At 52.3% G+C, this 15,624-nt stretch overlaps 1 protein-coding gene across 1 annotated transcript in view; it reads left to right on the top strand.

Moving 5' to 3' along the window:
* LOC119439963 (phosphatidylcholine translocator ABCB4) overlaps positions 1 to 15,624 on the top strand; it is a 148,119-nt gene that overhangs the window by 105,551 nt on the left and 26,944 nt on the right. Inside the window, exons 20-21 of the mRNA XM_049662682.1 lie at positions 4,085 to 4,241; positions 7,071 to 7,268. Of these exons, the coding sequence (XP_049518639.1) occupies positions 4,085 to 4,241; positions 7,071 to 7,268 (355 nt within the window). The remainder of the gene's footprint in view (positions 1 to 4,084; positions 4,242 to 7,070; positions 7,269 to 15,624) is intronic.

Genomic DNA, 15,624 nt, shown 5'->3' with positions numbered 1-15,624 from the left:
TTTGTCTTCTGCATATTAATCTTCAATTCCACTCTTACACTTTCTCGGTTAAGGTCCTCAATCATTTGTTGTAAGTCGTCCCCATTGTTGCTGAATAGGACAATGTCGTCGGAAATCCGAAGGTTGCTCAGATATTCGCCGTTGATCCTCAATCCTAAGGCTTCCCATTCTAAGAGCTTGAATACTTTTAAGCATGCAGTGAAGAGCATTGGAGAGATTGTGTCTCCTTGCCTGACCCCTTTCTTGATAGGTAACTTTCTACTTTTTCTTGTGGAGAACCAAGGTAGCTGTGGAATCTTTGTAGATATTTGCCAAGATATTCACGTGTGCCTCCTGTACTCCTTGATTACGCTAATGCCTCTATGACTGCTGGTATCTCTAATGGAGGAAATGCCTTTTCATAATCTCTGAAAACCACATAGAGAGGCTGATTGTACTCAGCAGATTTCTCGATTACTTGATTGATGAATGGATATGATCCATCGTAGAATATCCTTTCCTGAAGCCAGCCTGTTCTCTTGCTTGATTGAAGTCAAGTGTTGCCCTCATTCTACTGGAAATTATCTTGGTGAGTATTTTATACAGTACTGAAAACAAGCTGTGGTGTTTAGGACTGTTCGGCACTTTCGCTAGTGCGCAGTGATGCGGAAGGAGGACAGAGAGCCGTTTGGGAGCATTTATCACAAACAAAAAGAACCTTAAAATATGTATATATATACAGAGAGTTAGTAAGCTGCGTAACGGCAGTCAGTACGTCCACGCACAGCACACGCGGATAAACGGGCTGACACAGTCCGGTGGTGAGAGGCTCACGGTTCTGTCGTCACGGTACCCATGCTCGAGCCGGCTGCGGCGACGACGCGTTCAGGGCCCGTCCATCACGATTCTCTGGCTCGGCGCGCTCAGGAGCAGCAGCGGCAGCAGCCAGGGAACGCCTTCTCCAGCAGCACGCCCTCGGTGCCCAGCTCGTACGCCGCTCGCAATCCACGTGCGGCGGTCGCACGTGAGGACCGAGTCTAGCACAGCAACATCTGTGCCAGACGAACGCTGCTCGGCACAGCTCAGGTGCGGCAGCTCAGGGACTGCCGGCCCTAGGGTCAGCTAGCATCTCGAGCACTGGCAGCAGGAGCCCTGGTTCCTCGGACGCCCTCGTCCACGCTCGGCTCCACGATCCTCCGCACCTTGCCACGGACGTCTCGCCTGGCAGGACCTCTCCCCTCGTTCACCTCAGGAGCTCGGAACTTCTGCCCGCCTGGTTCGAACACTGCGAGATCGCGCCTCGTGCCGCCGTGCTCGTGCACCCGTTCACTCTTCTTCCCGGAGCTTGAGTGGCCGCCCCGATCTTCTAGCGGCACCTCGCGGCACTTACATATGACACAAGCTAATGCTCACGTCTCCTTCTTATGGATTAGTATAATATTGGAATTTTTCCAGTTCTTTGGTACACTTGAAGTCGTGCGGTATTGCGTATAAAGGGCCGCAAGCTTTTCAAACATGATATCTCCTCCCTCTTTTATTAAATAGATTGTTATTGCATCTTCATCAGCAGTTTTCCCCGGGTCATGTCTTGCAATGCCCTTCTAACTTCATCGCTAGTTGTAGAAGGCACCTCTCTCTATCTTGTTCATCACTACTTCAAAAGAAAGTAGCTTGGCTGTTTTGGGCACTGTACAGGTCATTATAGAAGTCTTCCGCTGCTTTTACTATGTCATCGAAATTGCTGATAATATTACCATGCTTATTATCTTTCAGTGCATACATCTTGCCTTGTCCTATGCCAAGCTTTCTTCTTACTGATTTAATGCTGCGTCCATATTTTACGGCTTCCTCAATCTTTCCCCACGTTGTAATTTCGAATATCCCTTACTTTCTCCTTGTTGATCAGTTTTGACAGTTCAGCGAATTCTGATCTCTTGAGTTGGACACTTTCATGTTTTGTCGTTTCTTTATTAGGTCCTTTGTTTCTTGGGAGAGCTTACCTACTGTTCGCCTTGGTGCCTTACCTCTCACTTCAATTGCTGCTTCTGAGCCTAGTTACAGTTTCATTCATTACCTCTATGTTGTCTTCCTCTTTCTGTTCTAAAGCTGTATATTTGATTGCGAGAACCAGCCTGAAATGGTCTCCTTTTACCCTTACTGCACTAGGTTGGCTTGTTTCTTGTTTAATTTTACACTTTCTCTCTTCATATTCAGAGAAATCCTAGACCTCACTAATCTATGGTCACTGGACGTTACCCTATCTAACACTTCTACACCCTGCACTATGCTTGGATCGGCAGAGAGTATGAAATCTATTTCATTCCTTGTTTCTCTAATAGGGCTTTTCCAGGTCCACTTCCTGTTGCTGCACTTCCTGAAGAAGGTATTCATTAATCGGAACCTATTCCTTTCCGCGAATTGTACCAACATCTCTCCTCTAGTGTTCCTAGAATCGACGTCGTAGTTGCCAATTGCTTGCTCACCAGCCTGATTTTTCTCAACTTTTGCATTGAAGTCGCCCATGACTGTAGTATATTGAGTTTGCACCTTTCTCATCGCTAATTCAACATCTTCATAACACTTTTCGATTTCTTCATCGTGACTAGAGGTTAGGCGTAGGCTTGTACTACCTTTATTCTATACCTCCTATTTAGCTATATTACGACGACTGCTATTCTCTCATTTATGCTGTAGAGCTCATCAATGTTACCCGCTATGTGCTTATGGATTAGAAATACTATCCCGTAGTCTCTCTTATCTGGAAGACCTCTGTAGCAGAGGACGTGGGCGTTAGTCAGCACTGTATAAGCCTCACCTATTCTCATAACCTCACTAAGGACAATAATATCCCAGACCATGCCTGATAATTCCTCAAACAGCCCTGCTAAGCCAGCCTCATACGAGAGCGTTCGCATGTTGAACGTTGCCAAGTTCAGTTTCTACTGGCGACCTGTCCGGATCCAGAGTTCCTTAGCACGCTCTGCCGCGTCGCAGGTGTCACCACCGCCTTGGTCAGGTGATCCGCAGCCGCTCGGGACGGAGGGCCATGAGTTAATTACAGGTGTCATGAGGGAGGTATTGGCAGAATACTGCACCAGGGAGGCCAATTCCTATTCTGGTGACGGAGTGCCTGTGTTGAAGCTTAGTGGGCCTTCCAAATTTGGTTGCACCTGGACTAGTATAGCATCACTGGCTCTCGACATTTTTTTTTTTTTTGCTGGTGTCAGGCGTCACTCCAAGCCTGAAAATGTAGTGGACTGGAGGAGCATTCGAACCAACGACCTTCGTATTAGAAGCTCGGTGTTCTACGTCTGCTCCACGCCATTACTACGATGCAAATTAACAACGAAATAGTAGGTTTTGTAAAACACAACGATTTTGAGAATCCAGAAGAGATAAAGATGGCAGCTCTATTAAATAAGTTCAGCGAAGGTTAGCGCTATAAGATAGAGCACTTGGTGGCCTTTCAAATAATACGATAGAGAAAATGTTAGCCTTAAAACGAAAATTCGCTGGTTAACGGTCTGGTTTTTCTTGTGATGAAGTACGGGTGCGCAATCGTAGGCCTTGCCAAAATATGCAAGAACGAAACTTGATTCTCCGAGCTCTGATGCTGACGTAGTTTTCAGAATTCCATGGTCTGCCAAACGAACCAATTTTTACGTTATTAGTGAGGTAAAACCCGAATATTCCTTCGAAGCAAAAGAGCTGAAAGTAAAGTTTTCTTATTTTGGTCTTGCCATGCGGGCTGCCGCTTCAATAGAACGTAAGTTAATGCTAGCTAAAGTGGAAGGTAGAGAAAGCTGGGTTGCCAGTACACGAGATGGCTAGATGTGATTCTTAAATCCACAGGGAAGCATCTCAGTGAGCTTAAATAACTTGCGCTAAGAAGGTATCATTGGCGTTCTGACCAGGAGTCGACGGTGACTCCACGGTACATAACAAAACTATGCACCGGCTAGACCTCGACACGAGACATTTGAACGTAGCGCTGGAACATGCCCTACACATCAAATAAACTTACGCGAGAATTTGGCCCTGCTGTGCGTAAGAACAAGATTCATGGCGACATCAATTTTCTCCATGCGTTCTCCTCTTTCGGCAGGGTGGTGGAGGGCGTGATTCTCGGCACCGCCATAGTGGGCCAAGCAGTGGCCTACTCGCCCGACTATCACAAGGCCAAGCTCGCCGCCCAGAAGTTATTCCGGCTGATCGATCGCGTACCGACCATCGACTTCTCCGACAGGAGCGGCATCACCTTGGTCAGTGTGCCCACTTAGACATCTATTTCTCTGCTCGCTATAGCAACATCTTGAATCTCATGAGCGCCGATTGAGCTATCCTCGTGAAGTGATTTCAACAGCTGCTCTTGACCTGTCTGCCGACTATGGCGGGCATGCACATGAAGACCGCTTCCGAGAGTGGTGGGAATGTTTTCCGAAACATTCCGTCGAACCCTTGGCAGTGGTGTGGCAAATATTTCTTTAGCAACGTTTTGTGACAATGAGCAAGCTATCAATTCATAAAACATCTTGTCCGTAAGAAGGAGCTACGCTTTCATATCATTCACGAATATTTCTATGGCGCATTTTCTGTGCTTCGTGCCTAAACAAGTGCCTAAGAAATTACGGAGTCAAAATGCTGAAGACAGAGATAACTTAGCGGGAGTACTTGCTCAGTCCTCTCCATACATAAGTGACCTGCAAACCGCAAACATTTGTTTGCGACGAACAGCGAGTGCAGCTCTATACCCAATATGTCTCCGGGCTGCGTATTTCTATTTGCGCCCCCGTACAGCGCTCGACCGCTGGCGCCGCGCTGCGCCGCTCGCGCGTACCGCGTTTCTAGGTGGTTGCTTTCACCGAGGGCGCTCGAACACAATCTTAAGCCCAGACTACACGTACGCTTGCGGACGCGCGTAAGCTCGCGTCTACGCGCCTTGCGGTTGCCGCGCCTAGCGAGAAATGGCGGTTTGCATCCACAAATACGCGCGACAGCGCGCGCTCACTGGCCTCACTTGTTTACACCTTGGCAGACGCCACTTCGTATTTCGTTGTTGGCAGTGCTTCAAAATGCTTCGATATTTATAAACGTAATTGTTATCTTTTTGGAGCTGTTAGATCAGCACAAAAAGTGAAGAAGAAGCACTTTCTTGCATGGTATAATTCTGCTTAACTGAGAGTTGAATGTACCGCGCCGTCGCTGCGTAGCCAGGCGCGCCGACGCGGGGCAGCCCAGGCGCGCGATAACTGAGAGGAGCTGATCAGCGAGATCGCGCCGCGTTTCGACGCGTACGAGCCGTGCAGCACCGTCTGCGCATGCGTGGGCGCGCGGACGCGAGCTCGCGCGCGTTTGGAAGCGTACGTGTGGTCTGGGCTATATGGTTCGCATGCTTGCAAGCGTAGCAAGTATGGCTGTGCGGCTGAGTGGTTACGGCGCTCGCTTCGGGATTACACCTACGCGAGTTCGAATCCCGCCCCGGTTCGATTTTTTTTTCATATCACGCTTTTTTTCCTTTTGTTTTCCTGTCTGTTTGCCAGCGCGGTAGTTTGAACCCCGGCGCCACGGCGGAAGCCGTGGTGCCGGGCGCCGACGCGAAGCGGCGGTCGTTGGGGTGTTGCGGAGCGCAGCGTAGCAACACCCCAAATAAAAAAATACTGCTCCAGTCAGGTAGACTGCTCCCTCCCTGATAGTGAGATTATATTTGGATCATCAAAACAGTGATGCGTTTATGAATACCACCGATCCCCGAACAGCAGGCTAGTCACCCCCAACCCAGCGTGTTCTCCGTCAACGCCTCCTCCGTTCCAACGGCGGCGGCTAGAAACATGGTACGCGCGAGCGGCGCAGCGCGGCGCCAGCGGTCGAGCGCTGTACGGGGGCTGAAATAGAAATACGCCTCCGGGCGCACTACGCATCAGAAGTGGGCGTATACTTCGCAGAGAAATAAAGGCACATCTGCAAGCTTCCAGTGCTAGAATTTTTCTGCGCAGTCCTTGTTGAGCGAGCAGCTAGGATGTCTGTTATTTCCGCACCTGAGGAACGTTAAAGTACTCGTGTTCGAACTTCGTACCACTCTTGCGGGCTCGGAGATTTCGACGGCACACTTACGGCTGGGAGCAAAACGAGTGTGAAACTGCAGTACCCAATCAAGATAACGATCACTGTATCTTAGTCAGTGTTAGAATTTGCACGCCGCTTCAATTCCTATGGGAGGGTAGGGCTATCCCGCCTATGTAATTAGAGAAAACAGGGGGAATGCGAGAGATAGAAATTCGAGACGATGAGCAACACGATACCAAGGTTAGAGCAGGAGCCAATGTTTCGACAAGTGGACTTGTCTTGACAAGCCCACTTGTCAAAACGGTGGCTCTTAAGGGTACTTGTGTCCCATAAGGTACTAAAATAAGGTACTTTGTGTCCCAGTAAGAAATTAAGAAATTAAGGTTAAGAATGTTAAGAGTAATACGATTAAGGTATACGTACGGGTAGGTTGTGTCATTGTCGCTTTGCAACTGCTTAACCAGAGAATGTGTTGATTACTATATTTGAGCTGTGACTACCAACTTTTCTTAACAGCCCTTTTTAGCGACAACTTTTTTTTAATTGCCGTTTTAACGTAAGTCGTAACTTGTGATGGAGCATGTAGCGTCAACCTCAGCTAACGCCATGACGTAGTGAGAGCCCGAGGTTTCTTCGTGCCTCTAAATCGTACAAAAACACTTCTAGCTAAATGTAACTATACCTACGAAAACATTGATGAGGTTGTGAGTTGCAGCAACTTAAAACTTACTTAAGAGCCGCAGTGGCTAAGGCGTTTTCCGTTACGCTCAGCCACGCGGTCGATGGTTCAATTATACCGTCCGTGGCGGCAACATATGAATGGGGACGGAACGCTCGTGTCCCACGCATTAAAGAACCTAAAGTGATGAAAGTTTTTCCTAGGCGTTCCATACCAGCGTCTCTCTTAGCACTAGTTTTGCTTTATGGCGTTAAAACCTACAAAATGACAACGCGTATGCAAGCTTGGTGTAGAGAAGGAAAATGGCGTCGAAGAGCCACGTTGCAGCAGGTGTGACTGATTCCTGCAGGACATGGTGCGCGGCTTCCTGACGTTGAACGAGGTGAGCTTCTCGTACGCGGGCGAGCAAGATGTCAAGGTCCTGGACCGCGTCACCTTCTCCGTGGAGCCCGGCCAACGGGTTGCCATCGTCGGCACCGCCGGCTCGGGACGCACCACGGCCATGTACCTCGTCGAGCGCTTCTACGACATCGTCGACGGCGAGATCGTAAGCGCCCGCGCATTGCCTCGTTGTATGAAAATCGCGACGAGATATCTTACATTACAATGGTGCAATGGTATTATGGCCATTACAATGGTATTTACGGGAAGACCCAAGCCTTACGGCGTGATAGTTCCGGTAACTTTATTTTATTTTACTGATTATGTGTTATTTGACGCGTTTCTTCTACCTGTCGGCCCTCATCTGGCCATAACAGACGAAACTCTTGTTTCTGTCGGAGATAACTTTTCTTGTGTATCAAATTAAAATGTGCAAAAAAATATCTATTTGTTGCTCAAATGTGTTTTTTTTTTGTGTGTGTGTGTGTCTCCTGTTCCTGCCAAGTAACGGGGCAAGCACCCAATCGAGATGCAGTTTCGCAGCTTTTCCTGCGGCAAGTGTCGGCGTCAGCATTGTCACTCGCAACCGAGCGAACGAGCGCAGGCTGAAAGAGAGTGGAGGGTGCAGCGGATCCATGAGGGGGAAAGTGGAGGAGGGTATGGCGAAAACAATAGAAGAAAAGAGTAGTGCAGCGACGATGGTGCCAGAGTAGTTCACGTCGTCTTGGAGGTCTGTCGCTGACGGCTGCTGTGAATTGCACCCACACGTCACCCACGCGCTGGCTCTCGCTATCTTCAGATTAGCGAGGCAGTCGCGCCACACTTCGCTCCGTTTGCAACGTGCCGGATGAGACAGATTGTCGGCGCCAGCCAATATATCGCGGCATGAAACACGTATAGAGCTGCGCTAAAGTTTTGCATTAGGGAGTATCGTAATCCTCGGTGAACTTATCGTGCATGTCCTAGCATTTTTCTGTTTTCGTGTAAAGTAAATGCTCAAATAAAGCTGAAATTAAAGTTGAAGCTTAATGCTGTTCGTACTTCAGGAAGCAGTTTTTATTGTCTACTTGCCCTATTACCTCAAACAAAAACAAGCTGTCAGCCCTTCAACTGGGGTGAAGATGGAAAACCATCGAAGATGTACTATGGTGGGAATTATGTATTTACCATTATGACTATTAGGATGTGATGGTGTAACTGGCTATTTGAACTATTAAATAATGAGAAATATACATTATCCGGTGGTTTTCATTTATTCAGTAACCACAGGGACCATGGCCTTATGGTCGTTACGGTACACCGCTACAGGGTGTACGGCAAAGGTTGGCACGTTCTTCATAAACACGTCACCAACGCCGCGCGCGTTCGGTGCGAACGCGGGCAAAACACCGCCGCCGTCGACAACAGTTGTGCGCGTTGTTTATGTGACCGCACGCAACCGCTGTCGAAACGCTGGCTACGTGACGGAACGGCTAAACGCCGTTGTCGACACTGTTATGGGAGAGGCGGGCTAGAGCCCAGAGAGAGTCAGCGGCACAAGCGGCAGAGGCCGGAAGGGCTGCGCGTATGCGCCGCAGTGGGAGAGCGGGCACGCGCACCCGCAGTCTAGGGCGTCTCGAAGCCCTCCTCGCTGGCGCTGAGCCGTGCTCCCTCAAGGGCTGCAGAAGATAGCGCCAACCTTTCCCTTTCCCTCAAGAACCACTTATCATCATCATCCCTCCTCGCCCACCGCTCCCCTTCCACTGGGACGTCGCGTTTGCTCTCCGTCGTACAGGGAAACGCGATTGGCGTTTGCCTCTTGCGTGGTGTGGTGCATCGGCTGCCGTCAATTACTGACGAAAGCCACGGTCAATTTCGTGCCACCCCATCAATTTTGCTTCCATCGGACTCCTAAAGCTGCCTGGCACCCGAGGACACCAATCTCATCCAGGTGGGCCAATTTTTGGCAAACTTAGAGCGATTTTCCGTTCCGGCCTCGCGTTGCCGACGCTGAGCCTAACGGCTACATCGGCGCGCGGGTGAGAACGGACCAGTCTTGCAAGATGACGGATCTCTCTGCTCAACGCGCTTACGATCCCGACGCCATGGCGTGGGCGACGATCCCGGTCTCCGAGGGACAGCAATCTGCGGCTGCGGACCCCATCCGCAACGAAGAACTCTTTCGCATGGTTGAGCGCCGCTCCCAGCGCAAAGCTATGAAAATGGCTCCATCGGCCCCGCCCGCCGGCAAGGCACCTTCAACTCAGACAGGATCCGCCACGCGTGCGGCACAAGGATGGGGCGCGAAGCGCAGCAAGCCTACAACGACGTGGAAGCCTAAGCCTCTGCCTCGACCACACCCAGAAGACTTTGTCGTCATCATCAAGCCTCGTGAGCAAGTAGCGCTACCAGACGTCTTTCAACGTGGCGCGCTCGGCGCCGCCTTCGCCACTCTCCTCGGAGTAAAAAAGGCGGCAACGCTCAACCTGCTTCTCTCGCCGAAGCAGAACCTCATCATCGCTAGCACGCGGGAGGCCCAAACGGCGAACCAGCTGCTCGGCGACTTCGAGCTACAAACTGACAAAGGCAAAATGGCCGCCCACGGCCACCTGAAGCAGCATGGCGAGGACGTCTGCTACGGCGTGGTCACGGTCGCCAACCACGAGACGACCGACACCCTACGCCAGGCTCTGCAGTGGCGCGCAGGCGAACTCTTGGATGTACGAAAATTCGGCACATCGAACAAGGCACGACTCACCTTTGCTGGCAGAGTCAAGCCTCGCTACATTCATTACAACTCGGAAATCACCTTCGTTCAACCCTATTACCGTACCATTCCGGCCTGCGGACTGTGTGGCACCGTTGGACACCGGGCTGATTCGTGTCCCAACCCAGCCAATGCAAAGTGCGGCCTGTGTGGACAGCAGGCGGAGCTAGTGGAGGGGGTGCGGACCCCTCACGAGTGCAACCCAAAGTGCGCGGTCTGTGGACGAAGCCACGCCACCAACTCGCGCGAATGTACAGCCAAATACAGACAACCCAAGATGACCACCCCTCAGCAGAGCGGCCTCCCCAAGTCGGGGAAGAAGACTCGTCATCATGCGGCGTTCTCGCACGGCGGATCACGCCACGTCGACGTCACAACGCAGCAGACGCCACCACGTGGAGGTGACGTCAAGGGCCAAGCGGCGCAGCAGCAGCTCCACACGACGGCAAGGGGAACCGCGGCCAGCAGCAACAACAGCGAAAGGATGCGGGAGCCGGTGCCTGGGCGAACGCAGTGAAATATGGCAAACAGGTGAGCGGTCCCGGTGGGGCAGCCTCCCCTTTCCAATCCCCCCCTCCCTCTCCTACTCTAATTGCTGAGGAGATTCGTAAGCACACGGAGCCTCTCCGCGCTAAAATTGCGAGCCTTGAGGCTCAACACTCCAACCCACCGTCTGCTCCTACCTCCCGCTCCGCCTCCAATGCGGAGTCCATGGATAGTGAGATTACGCTGCCGAAGCCGTCGGGCCATGATTCTTTTGAGACTATGGAGGCGCGCCTCAGCGCAAAAATGGAGCTCCTGATCGGCACCGCGATGGCCCAGATGCTCGCGAAAATTGATGAGCTGATCACGAGTAAAGTTAATCAAGCTGTCGCTGCGCAACTCCGCACGCTGTGCAAAGTGGGTCGAGGGACGTATCCGGCCGCCCCTCCAAATTTTCGCGTCGCATTGTAGACATTGACGATGACGAAGACTGCACCCTGGCAGGCCTAGATGTCAAAACTCTGGTCCTGCCTACTGGCTCTGGGGCAGCTCCACTCACTCTTAACGCCCAACCTAACCATGGCGGGAACCCCTAAAGTTAGGCGTTCTGCCCCCTCCAAATCGGCGTCCCCCATCATCATAACCCAGTGGAACTGTCGGGGCCTCCGCTCTCGCACCAAGAGAGCGGACCTCCGACTTTTAATCTCAACCTTTGAGCATCTTCCCGCGGTGGTTGCCCTCCAAGAGCCAGGGAAGGGCGCCACCCTTACGAACTATTCGACGTTCCAGCAGGACCCCTCGTCTTGTCTCTGCGTTCATCGAAATTATACAGCTAACAAGGTCGATCTTGACCTCCAAACCGACTATTCCTACGTAATGGTGACTCTCCTCCCGCAACCGCAAACAGGACCCATCCATTCACATCCTCAACATATACTGCTCTCCAAAACTCCAAAACGTCTCATTCGCGGACCTCTTCAGTCGTGCGCTGAGAGTTGCGGGCCGGGACCCCCTCCTGATTGTGGGCGACTTCAACGCCCCCAGTCGGGTCTGGGGGTACCGCCATGAAGAGAAGCGTGGCCGCAAGTTTGCGAAGCTTGCGTCCACGCTGGGCCTCACTCTTCACACTGACCCTGTCCACCCAACTCGGATTGGCAACTCCGTGACCAGGGACACCTGTCCGGATTTGACCTTCACACGCAACATTCAGTTCGCCGACTGGGTCAATACTGAGGAAACCCTCGGTAGCGACCATTGCCTCATCAACACAACCATTCGCACACGCCCCATGGCACGACCCTTCAAACAAGCCCACATCTCAGATTGGACGAAATTCAGACAAAATTGGCAGGACACTGTTCCCATACACACGCACGGCTACCGGGCCTGGTCCCAGCAATTGGTTTCTAGCTTGCGTTCTACGGAAACACACATCAAACTCTCAGAGGCGGTCTCGGATGTGGATAACCACCTCCTCCACCTTTGGGAAGCCCGGCACAGCCTCGTCCGCCGATGGCGCCATCAGAAACACAATAGGAAACTAAAATCTCGCATAGCAGAGCTTACCCAGAAGGCGGCAGAGTATTCAGCCCAGCTCGCCGACTCGAACTGGGTTAGCCGCTGCAATACGGCTGCGCGACAAATGTCCAGCCGAAACACATGGCGTCTCATTCGCGCCCTCATTGACTCTACACAAACCCGCACTGAAACGCAGAAACACTTCGCAGCGCGCCATCCACGGCTTTGCTGGTAACACAACTCAGCTAGCACACAAGCTCAGGGACCAATACCTGTGCACTACCCAGGATACCCGAGGGACGGCATACTCATATGCAGGCTCTGAGAATGCCGAGCTGGATCAACCTTTCCAGCTCCACGACCTGAAGGTAGCCCTGGCCAAAATGAAACGTGGCACTGCACCCGGACGGGACAAAATTAGTCAAGCTCCTGGCAAACCTACCAGACTCGACTTACAATTCACTGTTGGCATACTTCAATTCTATCTGGCTGGGAGAAGTGCCCCTCCCTATCGATTGTAGGCAGCACTTGTCACCTTTATTCCTAGACCTGGCAAAGCCGTAAATCCGGACAACCTCCGCCCCATCTCTCTCAACTCTTGTGTGGGCAAGTTAATGAATACGATGGTGCGGAACCAGTTGTCTACTTTCATGGAAGACCATAACACATTTGCGGACACCATGTTCGGGTTTCGCCCCCACAGATCCGCACAGGATGTCCTCCTCCAACTTAATCGGGAAGTCCTAGACCCCATCGAATGTCCCCATAACGACAAGGTGGTTCTGGCCTTGGACCTTAAGGGAGCATTCGACAACGTCACTCATGAAATCATCCTAATTCATCTCTCTCAAACCAACTGCGGGCGTAACACTTTTCAGTACGTCTTACAATTTCTAACACAGAGACACGCATACTTGCACATACAGGACACCGAACATCGCCCATACACTCTAGGGTCCACAGGTACACCACAGGGCGCTGTCCTCTCCCCCCTCTTGTTCAATCTGGCCAAGAATAACTTGAATAACTTGCCTGCCCAGCTGGAAGCTGTCCCGGGGGTGGAAAACGCACTCTACGCGGACGACATCGCCATCTGGGCCACGCAAGGCTCTTTGGGAGACATGCAGGCCAACCTGCAGCAAGCGGCGACCATAGTGGACCGATATGCTCACGCTTGTGGCCTCCAATGTTCCCCGAAAAGTCTGAATTCGTGCATCTCCGCCCCTCGCCCAAATGCACGTCCAAAATTTCTCTCTCTCTAGAGTATGGTCGAATCCCTGAACAACATGAAATTAGAGTCCTCGGACTTTTCATCAACCAACACCGCCGGTCCGACACAACACTAGGGAAGCTGCGGAAGGTGGGGGACCAGGTGGGCCGCATGGTCCGCCGGGTTTCCAACAAGCGCGGGGGTCTCAGATGCAAAGATGCCTTGCGGCTGGCTAATGCATTTGTGACTAGTCGAATCTTGTATTCGACTCCATACCTCCATCTCCGCAAGCATGAGGAGGACGCCCTTGAGGTCATCCTCCGAAAGATGATTAAGCGGGCCCTTGATCTCCCGGTCAGCACCTCTAACCAGCGCCTTCTGGGCCTGGGGATGGTGAATACGTATCGGGAGCTCAAGGAAGCTCATCTTACCAACCAAATCACACGTCTTTCTCAGACACGGTCGGGTCGCCGCCTCCTTGCCCGACTACACCTCCAACCTCTCAGACAGATGGAAGAGCGCGTACGTACGCCACAAGAATGGCGCGATGCCCTGCACGTGCGCCCTCTTCCCCGGAACATGGCACGCACACACCATGATGGCGGACGCCTGGCTCGGGCGGAGGCCCTGGCGCGCCATTATGATTTCCAAACCCAGCGTTTTCTACGTGGATGCCACCGGCCCACACCATGGGGGATGGTTTACAGCCGCGGTGGTCCATGAAGGCGAAACAGTTAACGGCCTTAGCTTTCGCGCTAGAGACATAACATATGCGGAGGAAGTCGCCATCGCGTTGGCTGCATCCGATTCTCGCTCTCAAATCATCATTACCGACTCGCGAGGGGCCTGTCGGAACTACGAACAGGGTCAGATACCATTCCTGGCCTTTTGCGTCCTTCAATCTAGCTGCCGAACCGGGGACCCCAACCCCCGATACGTCGTTTGGGCTCCTGCTCACATAGGATTAGAAGGAAATGAGGCAGCGGATGCTGTCGCCCGCGCGCTTTCTCACCGGGCTCCTTATTTCTCTGACCCCGCCGATCAGGACTCCACCCCCAACCCAATCTACTCGTATACAGAAATTACAGCTTACTATCAATCCGGCTACGAACTCTACCCCCGCCCGTGTAGCCTCAAAAAGGAGGAGGAGCATCTCCTGCTCCGTCTCTTCACGAACACTATGCTGTGCCTGGCGGCTGTTAAACATTTCGATCCGGCCTTTACTGGAGCTTGCCCGCACTGTGCGGAGCTTTACCACATGGTGTGGGCTTGCCCATCCAACCCTGCCTTTTCCCCCTTACCCAATCCTACCCGGGAGGACTGGGAGGCTGCCCTGCTTGAGAGAGAGAAAATGACTTTATTGACATTAATCCGGCATGTAGGGGTGGATCAGGCCACGTAGGGCTCCATCAACTCCCTATGTCACTAGACCTCAGCGCGGACCGGTCCGGCGCTAGCTACTAGGAGTTGCCTCCGACTGCTCACACCTACGGGCCCAAAAGGCCCTGGTTAAGCGCGCCCAGGCGGCGGCTACTGCCACTGGGGTCCCGTACTAGGGACTCCACCTGGTGTTTGTTAGGGGCGGCCTCTTCAGGGTCGTCCCGAATATACCTCCTCGTACGTTTTGTCGTACAAATAAAAGTTTTTCACCACCACCACCGTCGTACATTCGCTCCCCGTGAAAGCGCGCGTCCCTCGCCCTCGCGCGCTTTCACTCGCACTTACGTCACGTTTGCTCTGCGCCGTGCGTTCGCTCCCAGTGAAAGCGCACGTCCCTCGCCCTCACGCGCTTTCACTCACACATACAGCATGCGGCCAATGAGAGTTTTTTTTTCTACAGTCGGACGCGACCATCGAAGAGGGAGCCCTTAACAGCTTCGCTGTAAAAGACCGACCTGAGTGACTTCGTTATCTTTGGCATCATTTAGTGCGGCAGCCCCAAGGTCAACAGACACCGCGTTGTTGCGTCCCGAATCGCCGGGCGCATTCTTTGTTTCCCATCGAGGCAGGCCCTTTCATCAGCGTCGCCCAGACGGCGACAGTCCCCGACACCGACGAGACGGGCAAACAAGCGCCTCAACTCGGCAGTGCGCATTCTTTGGGTGCTTCCCCTGATTACACCCCCTTCATCAGCGGCCGCCTACCTGGCGACGCGGCCCGACACCCACAGTGACGTTCGGACAAAGAAGCTCACTTAGAAGCGACCGACCAAAACCGCCACCCTTCGTTAGAAGGAGGAATTAGCGTGAAGGCCATTCACCCGACCCTGGCAGGATGACCGTCGGAAGGCAAGAAACTAAGTCACCGACTTTCGTGGAAGGAGTGTGAACCCCCTGTTTCCGGATTGCCTCGTTCTTGCTTCGAAGATGCAACAGTAGAGGCGGAGTTCAGTGAACAATACGACCCATCTGATTGGCCGCATCAAGGTCATCTGATTCCCTAGTCGGGTCAACTAGGAAAGACAAATGTTTTATGGAGACACCTTGCGTGCAGTGGGGTGTCCTGACATGTTCTGATATGTGCTCAGACATGTAGTGAGCTGAGACTTTTAAAAGTGCTCCCCCA

The sequence above is a fragment of the Dermacentor silvarum genome, chromosome 2 (assembly GCF_013339745.2).
Source record: "Dermacentor silvarum isolate Dsil-2018 chromosome 2, BIME_Dsil_1.4, whole genome shotgun sequence".
Classification (NCBI taxonomy): Eukaryota; Metazoa; Arthropoda; class Arachnida; order Ixodida; family Ixodidae; genus Dermacentor; species Dermacentor silvarum.
Note: the sequence above shows the minus strand (reverse complement) of the source record. Positions and strands in the feature narration are given on the sequence as shown.